This window comes from Leptodactylus fuscus, chromosome 11 (genome assembly GCF_031893055.1).
Source record: "Leptodactylus fuscus isolate aLepFus1 chromosome 11, aLepFus1.hap2, whole genome shotgun sequence".
Lineage (NCBI taxonomy): Eukaryota > Metazoa > Chordata > Amphibia > Anura > Leptodactylidae > Leptodactylus > Leptodactylus fuscus.
This window is the reverse complement of record NC_134275.1, coordinates 88,698,407-88,722,594: the sequence shown is the minus strand read 5'-3', so window position 1 is coordinate 88,722,594 and position 24,188 is coordinate 88,698,407. Positions and strand designations below refer to the sequence as shown.

Below are 24,188 nucleotides of genomic sequence, written 5' to 3'. Positions count from 1 at the left end.
TTGGGATGTGCAGCCCCGCTCCTATTCCCTGTTTTGGATCAGTGCCGCTTCTGTCCGTACACAGACATTGTATATGGCTGAAACAGCAGACTGGTGCAAGGTCCAATTTTTTTTATGTCTTGGACAACCCCTATAACAGCGCCTTCTGCTGGGCAGGCAACATCGGCTGGCATAAAATGACCCCCCCCCCCCCAATATCTATTCCTTTGCCATCCACATAACTGAATCAGGGCTTACATTTGGTGCAAACTATGGCAACATAGACGTCAGCAGAAGTGACTTCAGAAATTTCCCTCCTAATACATAATCTTCCTTATACGTCCTATTTCCAAGCAAACTCTTACTTCAATACATACGTCTATGTTTACTGCACTGCCCATTATGGCGTCCACCAAGTGTCAGCCATCCCTGCGCGCCCCACCATACTGTGCAATATTATTTAATACCCACTGCATATATATTTGTATACTGTATAGAGGAAGAATCAAATGTATTAGAGCAAAGTATATGGGAGCAAAAATCTGCAAAGATATGTTTTAGTATTGTCTTGTGCAGGAGCGCTGTGTCCTAGGAGCAGATCCAAAATACTTATCATGGACACATCAGGGTGGTCCAGACGTATGAGGGGGATTCATAAATGGGAATGTCATCCTGGTTACGTAGGTGTATGTATCTTGGAGTGCGGAGATCTTGTAGGGCCGTGTCTGGAGAGTCGCTGTCGCTGCTTCTACCCGGCGACTTGCAGGAACGAGCTTAGGAAATGCAGTGGTCAGGTCTGCAGAGCCCGGTGTACACAGCCAATAACACTTCTGGACAGACACCAAGAGGACAAGGGGGGGGATGGAAGAACTACTTGGAGAGACAAGAACAAATAGACTTTGTGACCAGAAACCCCTTTAAATTCTAAATATCACAACATTTCTAGTACATTGCACTCTGCACCCTAAACACACCCAGTGACTGTATTCTGGCAGCTCACCCTAGTCCTGGTCATATATACAGCAGGACACAGTACACACAGCGCTGTAGTCACAGGATGGCTCCGAATGTTGCAGTAACTCTTCTCCTGGCTACTGGAGTCGCTCTACTCATATACTTCATTAAATGGTGGAGTGGGGTGAAACAGAAGAACCTGCCCCCAGGACCGACCCCTCTGCCCGGCCTGGGGAATATCCTTCAGGTCACCCTTTCAGAATTACCCCAGTCTGCCGTTAAGGTAAGTGCAATCATTGGCAAAGTTACCTCTGTGTATCTCTAAATATATTCCCCCAGCTCAGACCTATAATACAATGGTGGGTGAGTAAATATTCTATTCCATATCCCTCTAGCTGAGTGAGACGTACGGACCGGTCTATACCTTCTACCTAGGACACGTTCGGCTCATATTACTCATTGGATACGACGCGGTGAAGGAGGCCTTGGTGGATCACGGGGACTTGTTTAATGACAAGGGAAAACTGGGCTCGGGGGCAATTTTTTCTAATGATTTTGGTAAGCCGGTAACGTGAATGGCTAAAATAACTCTGTCACGGAGCAAAGGTATACGTCTTCCTCCGGATGGTCTTTTGAATCAACACGGACGCAAGAGGTCGGGAGACAACAGCAATTTATTGTAATCCACAAAGTTAGTAGCCGGCAGCGGTCACATCAACCGTAATAACAATAAGTCCACAGAAGTCACAATCCAATGATAACTTTGGTTCCTTGGTCCTGTAACTATATCCTGGCTCTCTGCAGAGCTGTGCACAGGCCGGCTAACACATACTAACTCCAGCTACAACTATATACTAAAACTGTTACACCTATATCTGTGGGTGGGAAGGGCTGAGTCACAGATCCTTCCCCCCTCACCTATACCAAGGAGAGCAGACTCCCTGTCTACTATGGACAATGCACCATCCAACATCTTCTTGGAGACACTGATCAGATTATCTCCACCCATTGTCCTCACTGGTCCTCACTAGTTAGAGGTATTTGCATACAATGTGCTAACACACTAGACCCTAATCAGCCAACTACACATTGATGTATATAACAGGTTAGAGAATACATTCCACATGAAATATATATTACACATTGCCTATAGTATAGACTCTAACCATCCCGTGACAACCCCTCCCCCTGTCAAAACATGTGCATGACACAATTGGCCTACACAGGTAAATTGGGGAATGCACATCAGTCTCTATAGCTCATATGTCCTCCTGCCGGGATAACCCATCTGCGTTCTGGTGTTGGTTCCCTCGGCGGTACTGAATGGTAAAGTTGTAGGTTTGAAGGGCTGGCATCTGGCAGAAAATCCGGTCGATCCATGTTGGCGTCTCTCTGAGCTTGGCTTCGGGTCACTGCTCCCACAAAGTGGCACTGTAGATTTCCAACATCGTTGCCTAACAGAACATCGGCCGGCAGCCCGCTCATCACACCAATTGTGCATCGTTTTGGTCCATAACCATAGTCGAGTTCCACGGTAGCTTTAGGAATACGTCTTTGAGTACCCCCTGCCAACTTGATAGAAATGCCAGGGCCCTCCTCTAGGGCCTCGGGTCGCACAACTCGGGGGTCCGCTACCGTTAGGAAAGCTCCCGAGTCCCGGAATCCAACAACTGTTCGGCCATCCAGTAGGACCTCCTGCAAGTGCTTCCTCTGAAGGTTTGCGGGATGTGTGGCGGAAGGCTGAATCCCATAGACCCCTGGAGGTGGAACAGATGGGTCATTCATGGAGTCATCTGGAAATGGGGCCAAACTTTCTGTCCTAGGGGTGGTTCCCAGGTAGTGAATAGGCCGGGATGCCACGGTGGCCCGTGCCCCCATGTTAGCAGGGCAACTAGCTTGCAAATGTCCAGGCCGCCCGCACCCAAAACATCTGCGCTCTAGCATTCTTCCAGTGGGTCGTTGTCTAGGGACAGGGTTGTTCATAGCTGGAGGCCGATGGGCTGGGGCAGGGGTAGAGGGGGAATTGTAATCCTGAGGCCGGACACGAAAGGTGGGTGGCTGGCTGAAGGGTGTCTGGCGGACTGTGGTAGTTTTCCGCTCCTCTGCAAACAACCTCTTCCACTGCGGCTTGATGGTCAGGCCCTCATCTGCAAGAGAAGCAGCTTGCTCAACTGTGGCTGGGTTCCGTTCCAGCACCCACTCACGGATCTCAGCGGGGCACTGGGAAAAGAACTGTTCCTTAAGTATGACTTGGAGGATCTTATCGACTGTGACAGCCTCCTCTCCTTCTAGCCAGCGCTTGCATGCTTGCTTCAACTTGTGGGCGAACATGTGGAAGGAGCTTCCCCCATTGTAAGACAAAGAGCGGAACTGAACTCGGTAGGTCTCTGGAGTGACTGCATAATACTTCTGCACCGCTCTTTTAATGGCCTCATAGTCCCGCTGATCACTAGGGTCCATGGCTCTGAGAGCTTCCGCAGCCCCATCTCGTAGGTGCCCCACCAGATACCGGACCCAATCCTTCTCTGGGACTTCCATCAGGTGGCACTGGTGTTCGAAGTCCTGAAAATATCCATCAACATCCCCAGCCGCTTCATCAAAGGTCTTGAAGTGTTTATGGGAGACATATGGTGGTTCTCTCACTGTTGGGCTGGGGGTCGGCGTTTGATTATAATTCCTCGTAGTTATCTCAGCCATTCGCCTTTCATGCGCCATTCTTTCCTTTTCATGCGCCATTCTCTGTTCCTCCTTCTCCGTTTCCTGAGCCCTCTGTAATGCTCTACTCCTTTGCTCTGCAGTTGCTCCTAGCCCCAGCACTGCCAATTCCTCCTCATACAAAACAACCCATCTGCTCTTTTGGGTCTGTACCTGCCACTCCCGTATCTCTCCAGTCTCCTGGGGGCAGCCCTCCTCATGGTCGCTTTGCAGGGTCATCTCCTCCAGTGCCTCGATCAGTTGATCTTTCGTTCTTCCCTGGTAACTCAGGTTTAGTTCCCGGGCCCTTACTTGTAGACTTGCCATAGTCCAGTTCCTGTATTCTGAGGTTGTGGCTCCATTAATCGCTGAGCTGCTGTAGTCCATCTCGCTGTCCGCTGTTGATCCCACTGCTGCCACCAGTTGTCACGGAGCAAAGGTATACGTCTTCCTCCGGATGGTCTTTTGAATCAACACGGACGCAAGAGGTCGGGAGACAACAGCAATTTATTGTAATCCACAAAGTTAGTAGCCGGCAGCGGTCACATCAACCGTAATAACAATAAGTCCACAGAAGTCACAATCCAATGATAACTTTGGTTCCTTGGTCCTGTAACTATATCCTGGCTCTCTGCAGAGCTGTGCACAGGCCGGCTAACACATACTAACTCCAGCTACAACTATATACTAAAACTGTTACACCTATATCTGTGGGTGGGAAGGGCTGAGTCACAGATCCTTCCCCCCTCACCTATACCAAGGAGAGCAGACTCCCTGTCTACTATGGACAATGCACCATCCAACATCTTCTTGGAGACACTGATCAGATTATCTCCACCCATTGTCCTCACTGGTCCTCACTAGTTAGAGGTATTTGCATACAATGTGCTAACACACTAGACCCTAATCAGCCAACTACACATTGATGTATATAACAGGTTAGAGAATACATTCCACATGAAATATATATTACACATTGCCTATAGTATAGACTCTAACCATCCCGTGACAAACTCTAACCTGTAATTGTTCTGATTTCAGACATTTTATAAGGGCTGTGGAGTCGGAAGACCAAACCTCTGACTCCAACTCCTCTACTTTTACACAATTGGACTCTGACTTTGACTCTGACTCTTTTGGTCTATTCCTATGACAGTAGATATGTAACAAGTTATACAACTAATTAATAATATTACTAATTGTATAATATAATTACAAATAATTCAGCATTTTATTTTACAGCTAGCCATTTCTTTTTCAATCAGAGCTGGTGATTTCTTTGCAACTCCGACTTCCCCCAAAACTATCTCTGTTTCTGCAACTCTGACTCCACAGCCCACTCCAAGCTTCTGTCCGGTATTGTAGCTCATGATCCTTTATCCAAATGGGACTGACATGCAATATTAGACAGAGCTCAGCATTGGATTTGCTTCTGCGCTTACAAAGCCTTGACAAGTGCAAGAGTCATCTTGGAAGTGGGGCCACACGGTGGCTCAGTGGTTAGCACTGCAGCCTTGCAGCGCTGGAGTCCTGGTGTTCAAATCCCACCAAGGGCATAAAACCATCTGCAAGGAGTTTGTATGTTCTCCCCGTGTTTGCACGGATTTCCATCCCATATTTCAAAAACATACTGATAGGGAAAAATGTACATTGTGAGCTCTAAGTGGGGCTACCAATCTACATTTAAGGAAAAAAAAAAAAAAAAAGAGTCATCTTGGAAGAAGATCCGATCAGGTCGGCTACCCCAGGAAGGCAGAAACTCCATCCCACAATTGCCCACAGATATTCCAAGATAGAAAGGTTTTTGCCAACGCTCCAGCTAAGTTTTATCAAAGTTTTGTTTCTGTTATGGTTGCACTTACAGGGGTCTTTGGAAGCAGCGGAGAGAGGTGGAAAATCCTTCGACGATTTACTCTGACAACTCTAAGAAGTTTTGGAATGGGAAAGAGAAGCATTGAAGAAAGAGTCCAAGAAGAAGCCCGATGTCTTGCCGAGAAATTTATGAAGGAGAAAGGTGGGTTAAGGTCCAAAATATTTGTCACACTCTATGGTTGACCATACATAGATGTCGGAATGTGCCTCGAGTCGGCAGACCCCCGAAACTGGGAGATAGAGACCGACGAGTGCTGGCCACCCAACCAATGGCTCACATACACCAGGAGTGTCACCAGGCATCTGGGAGTATTGTGTTGATCAATACCATCCATATGGAAGCAGATGCTGGGGTCTACCAACTATTGGATAGGAATAAATGGTGTTTTTCTATTCTACCACAGGTGTCCAAATACTTATTGGACACTTATTGGACATTTATTGGTCCTTATTGGTCCTCATCCCAACACTCTGGTCTCTGGGTAGTGGACAACCACTGATCTGATATTGATGATTTATCTTTGGGATAAGTCCTGGAAAACCCCATAAAAGTAATGACGGACCCCCTTTTATATTTACAGAGACTCTTATCAATCCAGAAGACATGCTGAGACTCGCTGTTTCCAATGTCATCTGCTCTGTTGTGTTTGGGGAAAGATTTGACTATGAAGATGAAAAGTTCTTGGCTCTCCTGTCACATATTCACGATCTCTCCGAGATGTTCAGCAGCCGATCAGCGATGGTAAATATTAGAGATTAGAGATTTGGGTGCAATGGAATTATTATGGATTTATAAAACTGGAAGGGTTCCACAAGCAGAAAATAACCTAGGACAAAACAAAAAAAAAATCGAGAAAATTTCCCTTTAAAATCAGTGAAATATTTACATATTTTATATATACATAACAAATAATATGTTCCGCTATTTTTTTTCTCCAATTAGATAATTGCCATCAACCCTACTATAATGTCCTACATTCCGGGTCCACACCAGAAGATGCTCAGAATGATGAATAACTTGAAACAATTTATTAAGGAGATGGTGAATGACCGAAGAGCCACCTTGGATAAGAACTGTCCCCGGGACTTCATCGATGGCTTCCTCAAAAGGATGGAGGAGGTGGGTAACAGAGGCAAAGGCGTCTATAGCAATCTGTAGTCAACAATCTTTACAGATACTGTATGAAATCATCAGATTGGTTGGGAAGGTAATATTGTATTTTATTGTCTGTAGAGTTGGAGTCATGTCAAATAATAATAAAGCCTTCATTTCCAGGAAAAAAATAATCCAGACACAGAATTTCATGACGTAAATCTGGAGGCGACGATATTGGACTTATTCTTTGCTGGAACAGAGACCACAAGTTTGACCCTGAGATACGCCCTCCTGATACTCCTGAAATATCCGGAAATACAAGGTGATAATACAAGTAATACAATAATACAAGTTGTTTTATTTGAATGTGAAAATAACAGGGTCGTAGCTTTGGGCGATGCGGAGCTCGTACTCTTACTTGGACATTGGTGCCGGGGGGCGACTGAGTTCTGTCCACATACAATAAGAAGACATTAGTACTAGGAATAGCACATGGCACTGTAGGTAGGTGATCCCGTTACTTGCATTGAAACCAAGGAACTTAGCTGTAGAGGTCCAAGGAACACGTCCAGCCTTATGGTATTTTTCGGACTATAAGACACATCCCAGGTTTAGATAAGTTTATAATGTACAGAGGGGAAATAATGTCAATATATCCTAACACCTTGTAACGGTCCAGGGAACATTACACATCTTTTTATGCATTGCATCTATACTGGTGACTTTCCAGAGGTCCCTTTATGGGTCTATAGATTTGGGATTGTTGTATTGCTCTGTCCTGAATCTGAGAGTTATGTATTTTACACCTTCAAACAATCTTCAACCAGTCATTAGCTATAATATAACATCAGACTGAGAAATGTGTCCCTTCTTCTGTTTTTGTAAATTCCAGCAAAAATCCACGAGGAGATTGACAATGTAATAGGCAAAGATCGGAGTCCATCGATAGAAGACAGAAGTAAGATGCCCTATACCGAGGCCGTGATCCACGAGATCCAGAGATTCGCTGATATTGTCCCTGGAGGAGTTCCCCGTATTATGGGCAAGGACATGACCTTCAGAGGATATCACATTCCTAAGGTACAATATACTGATCTTCCCACGCTCCTTTACATACCGTATTATTTATATGTGTACAAATCCACACTGACATACAATGCTTCTTCTTTCAAACCTCATACTTAGCATCAGACTTTCCAATAGAAGCCGTCCAAGGGGAGCTGAGTGAAAATAACAATTATACTCAACTCTCCCGGGTGTCTTCTGGCTATCTACGACCTGCAGATGACATCACACGCGCTGGAATCCACCATTGGGGTCACAAGGGATAGCCTGACTTTAAGCCTGAGTAGAAAGCTGGAGATAGCCAAACACCGCAAGGATGCCCAGGAGAGGACCTTCCCTGGGGTCTGAAGAGAGAGAGAATTTAAAGGGGTGTGCTTTAAGTGAATCAAGTTTATTGGAAATACTTTATGTTGGGAATAATACTTTGAGTGGGAGCATATTATACTGTGTGGGTCCACTGTGGAGCATTATACTTACTGGGGGGGGGGGGGGGCTCTGGGTAGGATATTATACTGTGCAGGGCCACTGTGGGACATTGTACTGTGTGGGGGCAGTTTGGGAAGCCTATTATACTGTGTGTGGTGGGGTCTAGCAGGGGCGTAACTAGCAAAGAATAGGCCCCCGGCAAACTTTTGACATGCCCCTCCCCCAAGACACAGCGCTCCCTTTCTCTTTTTTTCAGGATAGGACATCATCATGCTGTTCTCTGATGCCACCGTATACTGGAGTTATACAGTGGATCAAGCCCGATGCTATAAATACCCAGATAACGTTTATAAAGGTCATGACTGCGCCCCAGGAAATGTTTTGACTTATAAGTTTTTCTACATTCCAATAGGTGGCACTGGAGGGACATTGTTCTCCTTTTCTATTAAGGAGATCTAACTTGCCTATTTTTTCCCAAAGTTCCCCGATCCTGCACGACCTTTACATACCACTTGTTCCTGCACGGTGGGTTACAGTATATTGTGCTTCTAGGCATCTTAGTATTCATTGCACTACGTTCCAGCCATGACTCGCGTTGCGGTGCACTGTATTTTTTAGGTCAGTTCTTCCTATCAGCTTTCGACTAGAGCTGACTTTTAACAGATCTGTTTTGTTCCCTTTTTGGATGTATTTCATATATTTACTTTCAGGGAACGGTGGTGATCCCAGTCCTGACCTCTGTCCTGAAAGACCCCAAATATTTCAAGAACCCGGATGAGTTTGATCCTGGGCACTTTCTAGATGAGACAGGTTGTGTTCAGAAGAGCGATGCCTTTACGCCATTCTCTGTAGGTACGAATTTATTACTTAACCCCTTCCTGCCAGAGGAATTTTTTGATTTTAGTTGTATGTTTTTGACTTAATGTTTGCAGGACAAACTATTCTTCATGATACCCTTTATATATATATATATATATATATATATATATATATATATATATATGAAGGGTATCATGAAGAATATATATATATATATATCATAAAGACTATATATATAGTGAAGTGGAGAGAGGTATAGTGTGGGAGAACCGCTATATTTCCCCCAGATTGTTGCAGTACACTCAGGCATTCAGCTGTTAGGTCCCGGACTGGAGTAAAGTTCGGGCCAGCCCTGCAGGGCAATCCACTCCGGGCTTGGAAACAGACCAGCAGGGCTTTGTAGGTAGCACAGGTGTGCTGGTTCACTAAGAGGAGAGACTGAAACACTGACACAGTCAGCCAGTCTGGGAGAAAGCTCTGCCAAAGAGGACACGACTAAAGAGCTGGGTATGTGCAACTTTTGTTGAACTTTAAAACGTTGTTTGTTAGGAGGCCAGCGGTAGGCTGACTCCCTGGTTAGTGAGGAAACAACCTGTGTAGCAAGCTGCCGGAGAGGCGTAGGGTTTTGTTTGCTTTTGTTTGTTTTGATATGCTGAGCCGCTGAGCAGCACTATCTGTACCTTTAAGCTTGTCTGCTGCAATTGCTTTTGGAAAAAAACCAGAGCTTCTGAATTCCCCATATATCACATATGGTGGAGGATGCGGGCACAACACATCCCAGCACGCCTTGACCAGCTGTAATTATACAGACCAGTAACCAGTTAATGTCCTGGGTTAAAGAAGCTGCAAAGTTGTTCAGTAAAGACCCCGCAGGTGCCAAGATGGAGGAAATACTGAAAGCACTGCTTCAAGCTAATGCCACGCAACAGCAAACCAATATTGCATTCCTGGAAAGTGCATGTGAGGATCGTCAGCTCATTCAAGAGGTTGTGAAACAAGTCGTCAGCAGGAAGCTCTAGTGTGTCACGGAAACCGGCAGTGGTTGCTGAGACAGCGGCCAAACAGGTTACCCAATTCCTAAAAGAGATGACAGCTGACGATGAAGTGGAGGCGTTCATGACGCTATTTGAGTGTACTGCTGAGAGAGGGTTTACCAGAGGAGCAATGGGCCGGAGTAGTGGCACCATTCCTCACAGGAGAATTTATATATATATATAAATTATAAAAAGATTAAAAAATATTCCTGCATCATCTGTGATCTGTGAATTTGTCCCAAAATAACTTCAGTTTTCCTGCGCTACCCCCATGTTGACATATAGATGGTTTTACTGATCAGGGGACCTCCCTCCTTTATTGACTTGGAAATGTCTAAAGAGTTAAAATTAATTTTATAACCCTAACGCCTTCAAGTTTAACCTTCTGTTGTGTTTGTGTCTTCTCAGGCAGACGTTTGTGCTTGGGAGAAGGTCTGGCCCGGATGGAGATCTTCCTCTTTCTAACCACTACATTGCAAAAATTTACCTTGGAGCCCACGGAAGACAGAAGAAATCTGAGTATCGGACCCGAGCCCAACACTAACGCTTCACGACCTCGTCCATACCAGATGAAAGTCATCCCTCGCTATTGAGTGGGAGATAAATGACTAATAAAAATGAAACCTGAGGGTTCTTGACCTCACAAAACAAGATGGCTGCTCTAATTTTTGAAGGATATTGATTTCTATCCTGGGTCTGTTGGTCCTAATGTGGAAGTGTGCAATAAAATTCTGTAACATCTGTAATTATTTTATGGGCAGTACGGGAACCAGATGTTATATATGGGTGTGGCTGAATGTATCGCTACCCCGTGTCTAACCAGATAAGTCAATACTTCCTTATTGGCTGGCTCAGGAAAGGATCTCATCATGTAAGGCGGCCATTAGGGTTGAGCCGATCATGAGATTTCAGGATCGATTTTAAAATCCGATTTCTGATAATTTTCCAGCCGATCACGATGGTGAAATTTGCTCGATCGCCAATCGGGATCCGATCTTTCCCAATCCCGATTGCTCAACCCTAATTGTATATTATATATATGGTGGGGTTGAGCCGATCTTGAGATTTCAAAATCTGATTTCCGATCATTTTTCAGCCGATCCCGATCGTTCAACCCTAGCGTCCATTTAGCTGGGATTCAATTGTTCCATCTTACCCCTCGTATCTGCCTAATCTCTAACAGAACCAAAACTCATTTTACCAAGTCACAAATCAGAATATGACACTTTAGACATTGATATAAAATAATCTAAATGGAGGGACGTATTCCCAATTAAAGGGGTTCTATCATACACACAATACTTACCCTCTATTCATAGGATACACTGGTGTGAGGGTCTGACCGCCGAGGCCCCCGCCGATCCTGAGACAGGCGTTACTATACCCCTGTTATCAGTACAGTCAGGAATAAGGCAGCCAACCCCCTGGTGAATACAGATGCCCCCTCTCTTATGCACATTAATGGGAGGGCCGGAGGTAGTGGAGTGCTGGACTTTGGCTCCCATTAGAGTGAATGGTATTGGGGGCAAATCATCCTCTTCTCATGTGGATAGAGAATAAATATTGGGGCGCTATTTCTACAAACTGTTTTTAGCATTCTCAGAAGCAGAATAGAAGTTATATCCTTTATACTGAGCCTGGAATCTAATAGAAATGGACATATAAGGGAAAAAACATGAGCTGCTCCCGTCCTATTGTTGGACATGTTATCACCATGAACTTGAATGATTCTTGCTATTTATTGCAGCATTCACCTTACACCATGTAATTCAATTGCAACTCTGCCCTGTAAACTCGCCCGACCTGTTGTGATCACATGCTGCAATGTTACCCAATATCTGGTCATATACTATATATATATACAGCAGGAAACACACAGCGCAGTAGTCACCAGGGAGCAGGACACAGTACACACAGTGCAGTAGTCACCGGGGAGCAGGACACAGTACACACAGTGCAGTAGTCACCGGGGAGCAGGACACAGTACACACAGCGCTGTAGTCACAGGATGGCTCTGAGTGTTGCAGCGACGCTTCTCCTGGCTACTGGGGTCACTCTACTCATATATCTCATCAAATGGTGGAGTGGGGTGAAACAGAAGAACCTGCCCCCAGGACCGACCCCTCTACCCGGCCTAGGGAACTTCCTTCAGATCAGCACCTCCGAACTACCTAAGTCTTTAGTTAAGGTAAGTCCGGTGCACCTACTTGTTACCCTCTATGGGGCAATAGTTATATAGAGATGTAGAAAACTATAAATCTGTTATTGAAATAGTTCGCAAGTCAGAAGGACCCAGGAATAAACAAGGGAGGCTTTAGGGAATTCAAATACCCCACAGACACTCTATGATCATAGACAGATTATTGTATGGCAGGCTGTGTCTGCTTTTCAATTGGCTACAAACAGTCTAGGCTAAACTCAGTTGGCTATAAAAAGACTAGCCTGAACTCAACTGGCTTTAAATCTATCTGCAGGGCTGGGGTGATATGCTGGGTCTGGTGACAGTAACCTATCTATCTGCAGGGCTGGGGTGATATGCTGGTTCTGGTGACACTAACCTATCTATCTGCAGGACTGGGGTGATATGCTGGCTCTGGTGACAGTAACCTATCTATCTGCAGGGCTGGGGTGATATACTGGTTCTGGTGACAATAACCTATCTATCTGCAGGACTGGGGTGATATGCTGGTTCTGGTGACAATAACCTATCTATCTGCAGGGCTGGGGTGATATGCTGGTTCTGGTGACAGTAACCTATCTATCTGCAGGACTGAGGTGATATGCTGGTACTGGTGACAGTACCCTATCTATCTCCAGGGCTGGGGTGATATACTGGTTCTGGTGACAGTAACCTATCTATCTGCAGGGCTGGGATGATATACTGGTTCTGGTGACAGTAACCTATCTATCTGCAGGGCTGGGGTGATATGCTGGTTCAGGTGACAATAACCTATCTATCTGCAGGACTGGGGTGATATACTGGTTCTGGTGACAGTAACCTATCTATCTGCAGGGCTGGGGCGATATGCTGGTTCTGGTGACAGTAACCTATCTATCTGCAGGGCTGGGGTGATATACTGGTTCTGGTGACACTAACCTATCTATCTGCAGGGCTGGGGCGATATGCTGGTTCTGGTGACAGTAACCTATCTATCTGCAGGGCTGGGGTGATATACTGGTTCTGGTGACAATAACCTATCTATCTGCAGGGCTGGGGCGATATGCTGGTTCTGGTGACAGTAACCTATCTATCTGCAGGGCTGGGGTGATATGCTGGTTCTGGTGACAGTAACCTATCTGCAGGGCTGGGGTGATATACTGGTTCTGGTGACAGTAACCTATCTATCTGCAGGGCTGGGGTGATATGCTGGTTCTGGTGACAGTAACCTATCTATCTGCAGGACTGGGGTGATATGCTGGGTCTGGTGACAGTAACCTATCTGCAGGGCTGGGGTGATATACTGGTTCTGGTGACAATAACCTATCTATCTGCAGGACTGGGGTGATATGCTGGTTCTGGTGACAGTAACCTATCTATCTGCAGGACTGGGGTGATATGCTGGTTCTGGTGACAGTAACCTATCTATCTGCAGGGCTGGGGTGATATGCTGGTTCTGGTGACAGTAACCTATCTATCTGCAGGGCTGGGGTGATATGCTGGGTCTGGTGACAGTAACCTATCTATCTGCAGGGCTGGGGTGATATGCTGGTTCTGGTGACACTAACCTATCTATCTGCAGGGCTGGGGTGATATGCTGGTTCTGGTGACAGTAACCTATCTATCTGCAGGACTGGGGTGATATGCTGGATCTGGTGACAGTAACCTATCTATCTGCAGGGCTGGGGTGATATGCTGGTTCTGGTGACAGTAACCTATCTATCTGCAGGGCTGGGGTGATATGCTGGTTCTGGTGACAGTAACCTATCTATCTGCAGGGCTGGGGTGATATGCTGGTTCTAGTGACAGTAACCTATCTATCTGCAGGGCTGGGGTGATATGCTGGTTCTGGTGACAGTAACCTATCTATCTGCAGGGCTGGGGTGATATGCTGGTTCTAGTGACAGTAACCTATCTATCTGCAGGGCTGGGGTGATATGCTGGTTCTGGTGACAGTAACCTATCTATCTGCAGGGCTGGGGTGATATGCTGGTTCTAGTGACAGTAACCTATCTATCTGCAGGGCTGGGGTGATATGCTGGTTCTGGTGACAGTAACCTATCTATCTGCAGGGCTGGGGTGATATGCTGGTTCTAGTGACAGTAACCTATCTATCTGCAGGGCTGGGGTGATATGCTGGTTCTGGTGACAGTAACCTATCTGTCTGCAGGGCTGGGGTGATATGCTGGTTCTGGTGACAGTAACCTATCTATCTGCAGGGCTGGGGTGATATGCTGGTTCTGGTGACAGTAACCTATCTGTCTGCAGGGCTGGGGTGATATGCTGGGTCTGGTGACAGTAACTTATCTATCTGCAGAGCTGGGGTGATATACTGGTTCTGGTGACAGTAACCTATCTATCTGCAGGGCTGGGGTGATATGCTGGTTCTGGTGACAGTAACCTATCTATCTGCAGGGCTGGGGTGATATGCTGGTTCTGGTGACAGTAACTTATCTATCTGCAGGGCTGGGGTGATATGCTGGTTCTGGTGACAGTAACCTATCTATCTGCAGGGCTGGGGTGATATGCTGGTTCTAGTGACAGTAACCTATCTATCTGCAGGGCTGGGGTGATATGCTGGTTCTGGTGACAGTAACCTATCTATCTGCAGGGCTGGGGTGATATGCTGGTTCTGGTGACAGTAACTTATCTATCTGCAGAGCTGGGGTGATATACTGGTTCTGGTGACAGTAACCTATCTATCTGCAGGGCTGGGGTGATATGCTGGTTCTGGTGACAGTAACTTATCTATCTGCAGGGCTGGGGTGATATGCTGGTTCTGGTGTCAGTAACCTATCTATCTGCAGGGCTGGGGTGATATGCTGGATCTGGTGACAGTAACCTATCTATCTGCAGGGCTGGGGTGATATGCTGGTTCTGGTGACAGTAACCTATCTATCTGCAGGGCTGGGGTGATATACTGGGTCTGGTGACAGTAACCTATCTATCTGCAGGGCTGGGGTGATATGCTGGGTCTGGTGACAGTAACCTATCTATCTGCAGGGCTGGGGTGATATACTGGTTCTGGTGACAGTAACCTATCTATCTGCAGGGCTGGGGTGATATGCTGGTTCTGGTGACAGTAACCTATCTATCTGCAGGGCTGGGGTGATATGCTGGTTCCGGTGACAGTAACCTATCTATCTGCAGGGCTGGGGTGATATGCTGGTTCCGGTGACAGTAACCTATCTATCTGCAGGGCTGGGGTGATATGCTGGTTCTGGTGACAGTAACCTATCTATCTGCAGGGCTGGGGTGATATGCTGGTTCTAGTGACAGTAACCTATCTATCTGCAGGGCTGGGGTGATATGCTGGTTCTGGTGACAGTAACCTATCTATCTCCAGGGCTGGGGTGATACTGTGTGAATAAGATCTTAGTGTTCCCAATATCATATTAGTTTTTTCTTTCTCTCCAGCTGGGTGAGACGTACGGACCGGTCTACACTCTCTACATATCAAACCTTCGGACCGTAGTCCTGATTGGTTACGATGCGGTGAAGGAGGCGTTGGTGGATCGCAGCGATGTGTTTAGCGATAGGGGAGACACCGGAGCAGGAGAGTTTTTTAATAAGGACTTTGGTAAGACGATAAGTAAATGACTATAATTTAGATGACTCGATATTTTCTAGGATTTCAATGTGAATTATTCTCTACCATTCTGGTAATATTTGTCATATTTGACAGATCGGGGGAGGGGCTTTATGTGTAATGTACAGTTATCTCTCAGGTCATACGTCACACTTTCTGTATCAGATTTATGACTATTCCAGGAGTTATTGGGTTAATGTATGTCATCTGTTTTCTTGGTAATTGTCTTACATATTGTAACCTCAGTAGTGAGAGTGCGATGAAGTGATTGAGTATATACTGTAAGGCTACATTCACGACAACAGATCAAGGGATCGGAGGGGCAAATGTTTCCATGCAAAGACTTGAGTCTACCGAGGGCTCCCTAAAATCGTCTCCTACGATGTGACGTTCCGTTATTCAATGGGTTCCAAAAATGGCCGTATTGTTCACGTGAATAAGTCATGTAGTTCCTGTTTAGGGTTTCACGCAGCACAGGGGGGTTTCACGCTATGCCCCACGTTGTGGTAACACTTTTTTGTTTCAGATTTTGCTACATTTTATTGCGCCAAACCCAGGAATGGCGACAAAAGGAATGAAAACTACAAAGAGAAGACTTATATGTTATTCTTCTTCCTTCTGCTCAATCCATTCCTCGTTGTGGCTCAAAATCCGCAACAAAAAAAGCTGCTTCAGCGTAAAAGGGTCTCCAGCTTTATGTCAAACAATAAAAGCCTGATCAATGGATACAGGGACAGATTTAACTAAATGCATCAAAATTCTGGCAGAAGTCACAAAACGTAGAGAAGAAGGAATCAGCTCAATAGAAGATCTAACATGCAGCACATCGCGCCAAAGGTTTGGTACGATTGGTCTAAAGGAGATGAAACAATAGTTGCAAAGATAAGGTTATGTATCATCATGTCCAGCAAGATGCACCGAACGTATCCCGCACCGTTACTGGTGCCCATCTCTCCTCTCCATCTGCAGAAAGTCGGCATTTTTGTTAGATACAAAGGCTCCCGATGTCACCAAATCCTCCGCACACCGGAGGGCAGGGGAGATGACTTCTCTTATATCCACTTTATTAGGTCAGGTTTAACCCTACTTATCTCTAGCTACTATAAAGTTGCCCAATATGGATGACAACGTCAATGTCATTTAAATAGATGGACAATGTCGATGACCCTAACTTGACGCTTGAACTTACAGGGGTCATTGCAAGCAGTGGAGAAAGATGGAAACTCCTTCGTAGATTTTCGTTGACAACTTTGAGAAATTTTGGAATGGGAAAGAGAAGCATTGAAGAAAGAATCCAAGAAGAAGCCCGATGTCTCGCTGAGAAATTCATGAAGGATAAAGGTAATTTGAGTTCCAAAAATATTTGTCTCATACTCTTGGATTGGACCTACCTATTAGACCGCTGTAGACCAGCCATGACCTATCTGCATTGGGGATTCTCTATCACATTTGGGGTAACTGGTGTTTGTCTATTGCCTATAACGTAGGAGTATAATTTGGCCAAGTCTTTTTTCAACTTTATCAACTACAATATGTTACATTGTGGAACTCCAACAAGACTGATCCTTCTTTTCTCCATCCTCTGAATTTGGGGACTGTAAAACTTTTCATGTACTTGAAAGGAGAATTTCCAGAAATGGATGTTTATAGCCCATATAATTTGGTCATCTAGTAAAAGCAATGACTGACCCTCCGATTATATCTACTAACAGACGCTCCATTTAACCCAAGTTATATTCTGCGACTCGCCGTATCCAATGTCATCTGCTCCGTTGTGTTCGGGGAAAGGTTTGACTATGAAGACCAGAAGTTCCTGAATCTTTTGTCCTATCTTAATGATCTCATCCAGCTTTTCAACACTCGTTCAGGGCAGGTAAATATTACAAAATATCTAAAGTTCTAAGGTTCCGGTCATTGACAACATGACTCAATATAGGACCTAAAGTTCTGTGTCCTTACATGATTCTACGTCACCCCCTCCAACAGACTGACTCCGTGCCCTGAACCCCCAAGTCCTGCCCCAGGACCACACTTGTATCACCCACCTTACTAACATATCACTTCATGATCTCCTTGTCTTTGTGCTTTATAAGCTGCAAATCCATGCAAGGAGAACTCACAAACTCCAAATGCTTCCCCTGGTTGAGGTGAAACCATCACGGCAAGGCAACAATGCTGACCCTAGAGTCCCTGAGCTGCCCCAATGTAGGGTGTGAATGGTTACATAACGACGTACACACCAAGTGCGAGTAGTTTTACTGGATCAGACTACACGGGGATTCTTCGTAGTCTGTAGCCATGGAGACAGATAGACCAGCATAAGATCTAAAGACACAATAACTGCAACAAACAATACAAGGATTTGTGTAAAGCTGGACATGAATATTCATGTAATAAACAGGGTTGAGCCGATCTTGAGATTTCAGAATCGATTTTAAAATCCAATTTCCGATCATTTTCCAGCCAATCCCAATTGTGAAATTTGCTCGATCGCCGATCGGGATCCGATCTTTCCCGATCCTGATCCTCAATGCTTCTCTATGGGAAAAGTCACTTTTAGGGTTGAGCCGATCTTGAGATTTGAAAATCTGATTCTCGATCATTTTACAGCCGATCCCGATCGTGAAATTTGCTCAATCGCCGATCAGGTTCCGATCTTTCCCGATCCCGATCCTCAATGCTTCTCTATGGGAAAAGTCACTTTTAGGATTGAGCCGATCATGAGATTTCAGGATCGATTTTAAAATCTGATTTCTGATCATTTTCCAGCCGATCCCAATCATGGAATTTGCTCGATCGCCGATCAGGATCCGATCTTTTCCGATTCCGATCGCTCAACCCTAGTAATAAATGTATTGAGATGTCAGAGCACCTGCTGCACTGTATAGAACATGACCCTAAAAAGAAAAATACTAATGTTACATTCTTTTGCCTTTTTCTTTCCAACAAGCTTTTGAACATATTTCCAAATTTGATGTCCCACGTTCCGGGTCCTCACCGGGAAATCTTCAATATTATAGACAACCTGAAACAATTCATTAGGGAGATGGTGACGTCGCACCGAGCAACGCTGGATGAGAACTGTCCGCGAGACTTCATCGATTGCTTCATTATAAAGATGGACGAGGTGAGCTTGGAGGGCGTTTTACGTTTCCGACTTTTAGATAATTCTACCTCTTGTCACCGACTACATTGCGCTTTTTAATATGATGAATTTATGGGGTTTGACCATTTTGATTGTGAAAATAATAATAATGAATTCAAATTTTTTTTATTTTTTTTTTCAGGAAAAAAAGAATCCGGACACAGAATTTAATGAGAAAAACTTGCAGGCCACAATATTGGACTTATTCTTTGCAGGAACGGAGACCACGAGTCTGACCCTGAGATACGCTTTCATTATACTCATGAAGTATCCGGATATACAAGGTAACTAATGTGACATATTTTATTTATTACTTTGGAAAATTTGTAAATAACACAACATATTTAAGAGTAGCTGCATCTTATGGGTTCTGGTACAAAATATCTGTCTCATAAGACCCCAGGATAATAAAAAGAATGTGGTAAGAAGGGGGCGCCGTAAGGAATCCCCACTAGAACATTAAAGGATACCTGAGATTTCATGAAAAGGTGAAATATCAGCTGAGTCTTACTGGGCAGTCTTCTCTCTGCTTGTGTAAGCCTTCATACCTGGTGTCCTAACAGTTTTTCTACTGCTAATAGCCCCATTATAGCTCCAGCACATTTCACATTTCCATCTCAGGCTGGGGTCGGGTACAATACAGAGTGGTCCCCTATCCATTACGATTACTATTGGTTTTATTACATATAATTCTGCCAGGAGTATCTGCAAAATAGCAAACAAATAGCTGAGAAAAGCTCAAAAGATCACAATATAGGATATCTAAGGACACTGGACTAGAGATGAGCGAACAGTAAAATGTTCCAGGTTCGATATTCGTTTCGAGTCACCCCTCAATATTCAACTACTCAAATCGAATATCGAACCCTATTATAGTCTATGGGGGGAAAATCCTCGTTTCAGGGGTAGGCAACGTTCGATCAAATTACACTTACCAAGTCCACAAGTGAGGGTCGGGCTGGATTCTCCGAGCAGTCTTCTCCTTGCAGCGTCCCCGCGGCATCTTCCAGCTCTGAATTCACTCTGCTAGGCATCGGGCCTGGGCAGAGCCGACTGCACATGCCCAGACTACAAGCACTACAAGCGGACATGCGCAGTCGGCTCTGCCCAGGCCCGATGCCTGGCAGAGTGAATTCAGAGCCGGAAGACACCGCGGGGAAGCTACACTGGTTCTGCATCGAACTTTTCCATTCAAATAGTGAGTGGTACTCAATCGAGTACAAGTATTTCGAATACCATAGTATTCGATCGAATACATACTGGATCGAATACTACTCGCTCATCTCTACACTGGACATCAAATACAGGTGTTGATGCAGCTAAAAAGATCCCTGAGGCAGAAAAAAGGAAACCTTAGCATGGTCAGGAAATCTGCTGCCATCTATGACTAATTCCATCGGCAATAACACAAGCAGCTAGTCAGAAGTAGATAGAAATAGCTAGACTCTCCTTTCATTGTAGAAGCTGTAGAATCCTCTCTGGCAGTCTGCAGGGAAAGTCCTGTGCAGACATGTACAGTCAGTGAGGAGATACCAGCCCTTCCCCTCTCCATTCACCGTATGTAGAAATATCTGACTCTCACCCCTCCAATGACTATGTTACTATCTTGAGGCTGAAGATATTTAAGGATGGAAGTTCCCTAGTAACAGGGAGTGAGCAGCAAGTTAGCATGAAGGGAGAAACCTTTGAGCAGCAACTTTAGAGAGTTTTTTTTATAGCAGAAAACAGCAACATTTTTAAATAATGTTCATTACATTTTGGTCCAGAATCACACAATCTATTAAATGAGACTGAGCTATCTGAAAGGTTACTGACCATATAAGATACGTTTCTGCTCCATATAATATACACTATGACTGCTCCGCCAATGCTATGAGTTTCTCTTTTGTTATAAACAAACATACAATTATGATATGACCCGACAATCAACAAAATATGTATTTTGTCCTGTTTTTGATTTTTCAGAGAAGATTCACAAAGAAATTGACAATGTAATAGGCAAAGATCGGAGTCCATCGATAGAAGACAAGAGTAAGATGCCGTATACAGAGGCCGTGATCCATGAGATCCAGAGATTTGCGGATATTGTCCCAGCAGGACTCGCTCACGCCGCCAGCAAGGACACGACCTTCAGGGGATATCACATTCCTAAGGTGCGCTCTGTTGTCTTCATGGCTATGTAGATGCCTCAGAGACAGGTGCAATGACGTTCTCGCCATCTTGGCTCTACTAGTTCTTTTTTAACACTTCTGTTTCTTCATATTTTCTACATTTTCTTTCAGGGCACCTTGGTCTTCCCAGTCCTGACCTCTGTCCTGAAAGACCCCAAACAATTCAAGAACCCAAATGAGTTTGATCCTGGACACTTTCTGGATGACAATGGTCGCTTTAAGAAAAGTGAAGCCTTTATGCCATTCTCTGCAGGTAAGAGATTGTTACATGATTGTAATTTGAAGCAAAAATAATCTGTAAACTGTAATAAATTGGGCTTCATATTAATTCAGATTTGGTAAATAAATTTTTTTGGAAAATCTTATATTTTGATATGGCTGTTGAATAGAGATGACGAGTAGGTGTTCAATCACATACTATGGTATTCGAAATACTCGTACTCGATCGAGCACCACTCGCTATTCAAATGGAAAAATTAGATGCAGAACCAGCATTGATTGGTCGAATGCTATACAGTCGGCCAATCAACGCTGGTTCTTCTCCTACCTTTAGAAGTCTTCTCCGCGCAGCTTCCCCGCGGCGTCTTCCGGCTCTGAATTCACTCTGCCAGGCATCGGGCCTGGGCAGAGCCGACTGCACACGTCCGCTTGTAGTGCTTGTAGTGTGGACATGCGCAGTCGGCTCTGCCCAGGCCTGATGCCTGGCAGAGTGAATTCAGAACCGGAAAACGCCGCAGGGACGCTGCAAGGAGAAGACTTCTCGGAGAATCCAGCCCGACCCTCACTCGTGGACTTGGTAAGTTCAATTTAATCGAATGTTGCCTACCCCTGAAACGAGCATTTTTCCCCCATAGACTATAATAGGGTTCGATATTCGATTCAAGTAGTTGAATATTGAGGGGCTACTCGAAACGAATATCGAATATTTAACGACTCGCTCATCACCAAAGACAAGACATGTTAGGGTTTAGTAATCCATCTCCTGTATACACATAAAGTTATTGTAACTCATAGACATTAAATAAAACACTCAAAGGCCTCCATGTAGCGGCTGCAGCCAAAAAGCGCTATGGGAAAAAACATGGTGGAAACCTATTTCGGATTTTGCCGCAGTCATTTCAGTTTAGTTCACCTGTTCACTGTGTATTCTGGTTCTGTGTTCCCAGGTAAGCGCCTGTGTATGGGAGAAGGTCTGGCCCGTATGGAACTCTTCCTCTTTCTAACCACAATACTGCAAAAGTTTACCTTGGAGCCCACAGAAGATAGAAGGAATCTGGATATAAGACCCGAGCCCTACACCAACGCCTCAAGACCTCACACTTACAAGATGAACGTCATCCCTCGTATCTAAACCGAGGACTCACAATGTTCTGGAACTTACAATATCATATTTTTGGAAGGTTTTAGTTAAAAAAAAAAATATACAAAGACTTGTTTTTAGAAAACAAAATCATTTCTATTGTATTTTTGATCTTGGTCTTGTCTATGTCTAAGTGTGCAATATTCTAAAATGTTCAATGTTTGTAATTATTTTATGTTAATAAAGTATCGGACTGTATCGTGTCTCTTCTCCTGCGTCTTCTATGACATTTTTGTTTCCTTATTATTTTTTTTAACTTAGGGTTGTAACTAGATCCCTGTTACTTGACAAATGTATATCATCTTAGTAAAAGTCTCTTCTTCACTAGAGATGAGCGAGTAGTGAAATATTCCAGATTCGAGATTTGTTTTGAGTAGAGCCTCAATATTAGACTACTCGATCGAATATCGAATCCCATTATAGTCTATGGGAAACAATGCTCGTTTCAGGGGAAACCACTATTGGACTAAAGGAGAGTCACCAAGTCCACGAGTAGCAGGAGGAAAGTGTATAGGAGGAGCGCTGTGCAGTTAAAGTGTATGGACCCCATTATAGTCTACAGGGTCCGTGCTCTTTAACTGCACAGTGCTTGCAGTTGCGCTGATAAAAAAGTAAGCTCCCTCGTAACCGCAAGTTGCCAGCTCTCCCGACTGCAAATCAACGTTGGTTCTGCAGCAGGCTCATCCTTGATAGTCGGGAGAGCTGGCAGCTTGCTGTTATGAGGCAGCTGACTTTTTTCTCATAGGAATGCATTGACCAGTGTTGATTGGCCAGTGTACAGCATTCGGCCAATCAACACTGGTTTTACCGGAGGCTCGTCTGTGAGGAGGCGGAGTCTAACATCGGACCACAATGGAGACTGCTGTGGTCCGATTATAGACTCCACCTCCTCACAGACGAGACTCCGGCAGAACCAGCGTTGATTGGTCGAATGCTGTACTCTGGCAAATCAACGCTGGTCAATTCATTCCTATGAGAAAAAGGCAGCTCCCTCGTAACAGCAAGCTGCCAGCTCTCCCGACTATCAAGGATGAGCCTGCTGCAGAACCAACGTTGATTTGCAGTTGGGAGAGCTGGCAACTTGCGGTTACGAGGGAGCTTACTTTTTATCAGCGCAACTGCAAGCACTGTGCAGTTAAAGAGCACGGACCCTGTAGACTATAATGGGGTCCATACACTTTAACTGCACAGCGCTCCTCCTATACACTTTCCTCCTGCTACTCGTGGACTTGGTGACTCTCCTTTAGTAGATTAGTGGTTTCCCCTGAAACGAGCATTGTTTCCCATAGACTATAATGGGATTCGATATTTGATCGAGTAGTCTAATATTGAGGCTCTACTCAAAACAAATCTCGAATCTGGAATATTTCACTACTCGCTCATCTCTAGTGAAGAAGAGACTTTTTCTGCTGCAGAACCGGCAGAAGCCAGAAGCCACCATGCTGTCCACCATAACCCCATTAAACTTAGTGGATACCAAAATTTAAATCTCCACCTGTCAAGGACTATCATGGGTATGTTCACCAGTTGACTATCATGGGTATGTTCACCAGTTGACTATCTTGGGTATGTTCACCACCAGTTGACTACCATGGGTATGTTCATCAGTTGACTACCATGGGTATGTTCATCAGTTGACTATCATGGGTATGTTCATCAGTTGACTATCATGGGTATGTTCATCAGTTCACTATCTTGGGTATGTTCACCACCAGTTGACTGTCATGGGTATGTTCACCAGTTGACTACCATGGGTATGTTCACCACCAGTTGACTACCATGGGTATGTTCATCAGTTGACTACCATGGGTATGTTCATCAGTTGA

General features: G+C 44.8%; 2 protein-coding genes across 2 annotated transcripts; both read left to right on the top strand.

The window, feature by feature from the left end:
- The first annotated feature begins 927 nt into the window (after window positions 1-927).
- LOC142184143 (cytochrome P450 2A4-like) lies at window positions 928-10,576 on the top strand. Its single transcript, XM_075258873.1, has 9 exons — window positions 928-1,216; window positions 1,329-1,491; window positions 5,492-5,641; window positions 6,081-6,241; window positions 6,443-6,619; window positions 6,776-6,917; window positions 7,488-7,675; window positions 8,797-8,938; window positions 10,348-10,576. The coding sequence occupies exons 1-9, from the start codon at window positions 1,037-1,039 to the stop codon at window positions 10,530-10,532; spliced, it is 1,488 nt and encodes a 495-aa protein (XP_075114974.1). The 5' UTR covers window positions 928-1,036; the 3' UTR covers window positions 10,533-10,576.
- A 1,266-nt stretch (window positions 10,577-11,842) lies between these two features.
- LOC142184134 (cytochrome P450 2A4-like) lies at window positions 11,843-22,549 on the top strand. Its single transcript, XM_075258860.1, has 9 exons — window positions 11,843-12,127; window positions 15,515-15,677; window positions 16,878-17,027; window positions 17,399-17,559; window positions 18,637-18,813; window positions 18,974-19,115; window positions 20,797-20,984; window positions 21,114-21,255; window positions 22,169-22,549. The coding sequence occupies exons 1-9, from the start codon at window positions 11,948-11,950 to the stop codon at window positions 22,351-22,353; spliced, it is 1,488 nt and encodes a 495-aa protein (XP_075114961.1). The 5' UTR covers window positions 11,843-11,947; the 3' UTR covers window positions 22,354-22,549.
- Window positions 22,550-24,188: the final 1,639 nt, after the last annotated feature.

What these genes read in the sequence shown, in the direction of transcription:
- LOC142184134 (XM_075258860.1), top strand. Translation starts at nt 11,948, where the DNA reads ATGGCTCTGAGTGTTGCAGCGACGCTTCTCCTGGCTACTGGGGTCACT. An exon ending in TACCTAAGTCTTTAGTTAAG is followed by an intron (nt 12,128 to 15,514) that starts GTAAGTCCGGTG and finishes CTTTCTCTCCAG; the next exon opens with CTGGGTGAGACGTACGGACC. An exon ending in GTTTTTTAATAAGGACTTTG is followed by an intron (nt 15,678 to 16,877) that starts GTAAGACGATAA and finishes TTGAACTTACAG; the next exon opens with GGGTCATTGCAAGCAGTGGA.
- LOC142184143 (XM_075258873.1), top strand. Translation starts at nt 1,037, where the DNA reads ATGGCTCCGAATGTTGCAGTAACTCTTCTCCTGGCTACTGGAGTCGCT. An exon ending in AATTTTTTCTAATGATTTTG is followed by an intron (nt 1,492 to 5,491) that starts GTAAGCCGGTAA and finishes TTGCACTTACAG; the next exon opens with GGGTCTTTGGAAGCAGCGGA. An exon ending in GAAATATCCGGAAATACAAG is followed by an intron (nt 6,918 to 7,487) that starts GTGATAATACAA and finishes TGTAAATTCCAG; the next exon opens with CAAAAATCCACGAGGAGATT.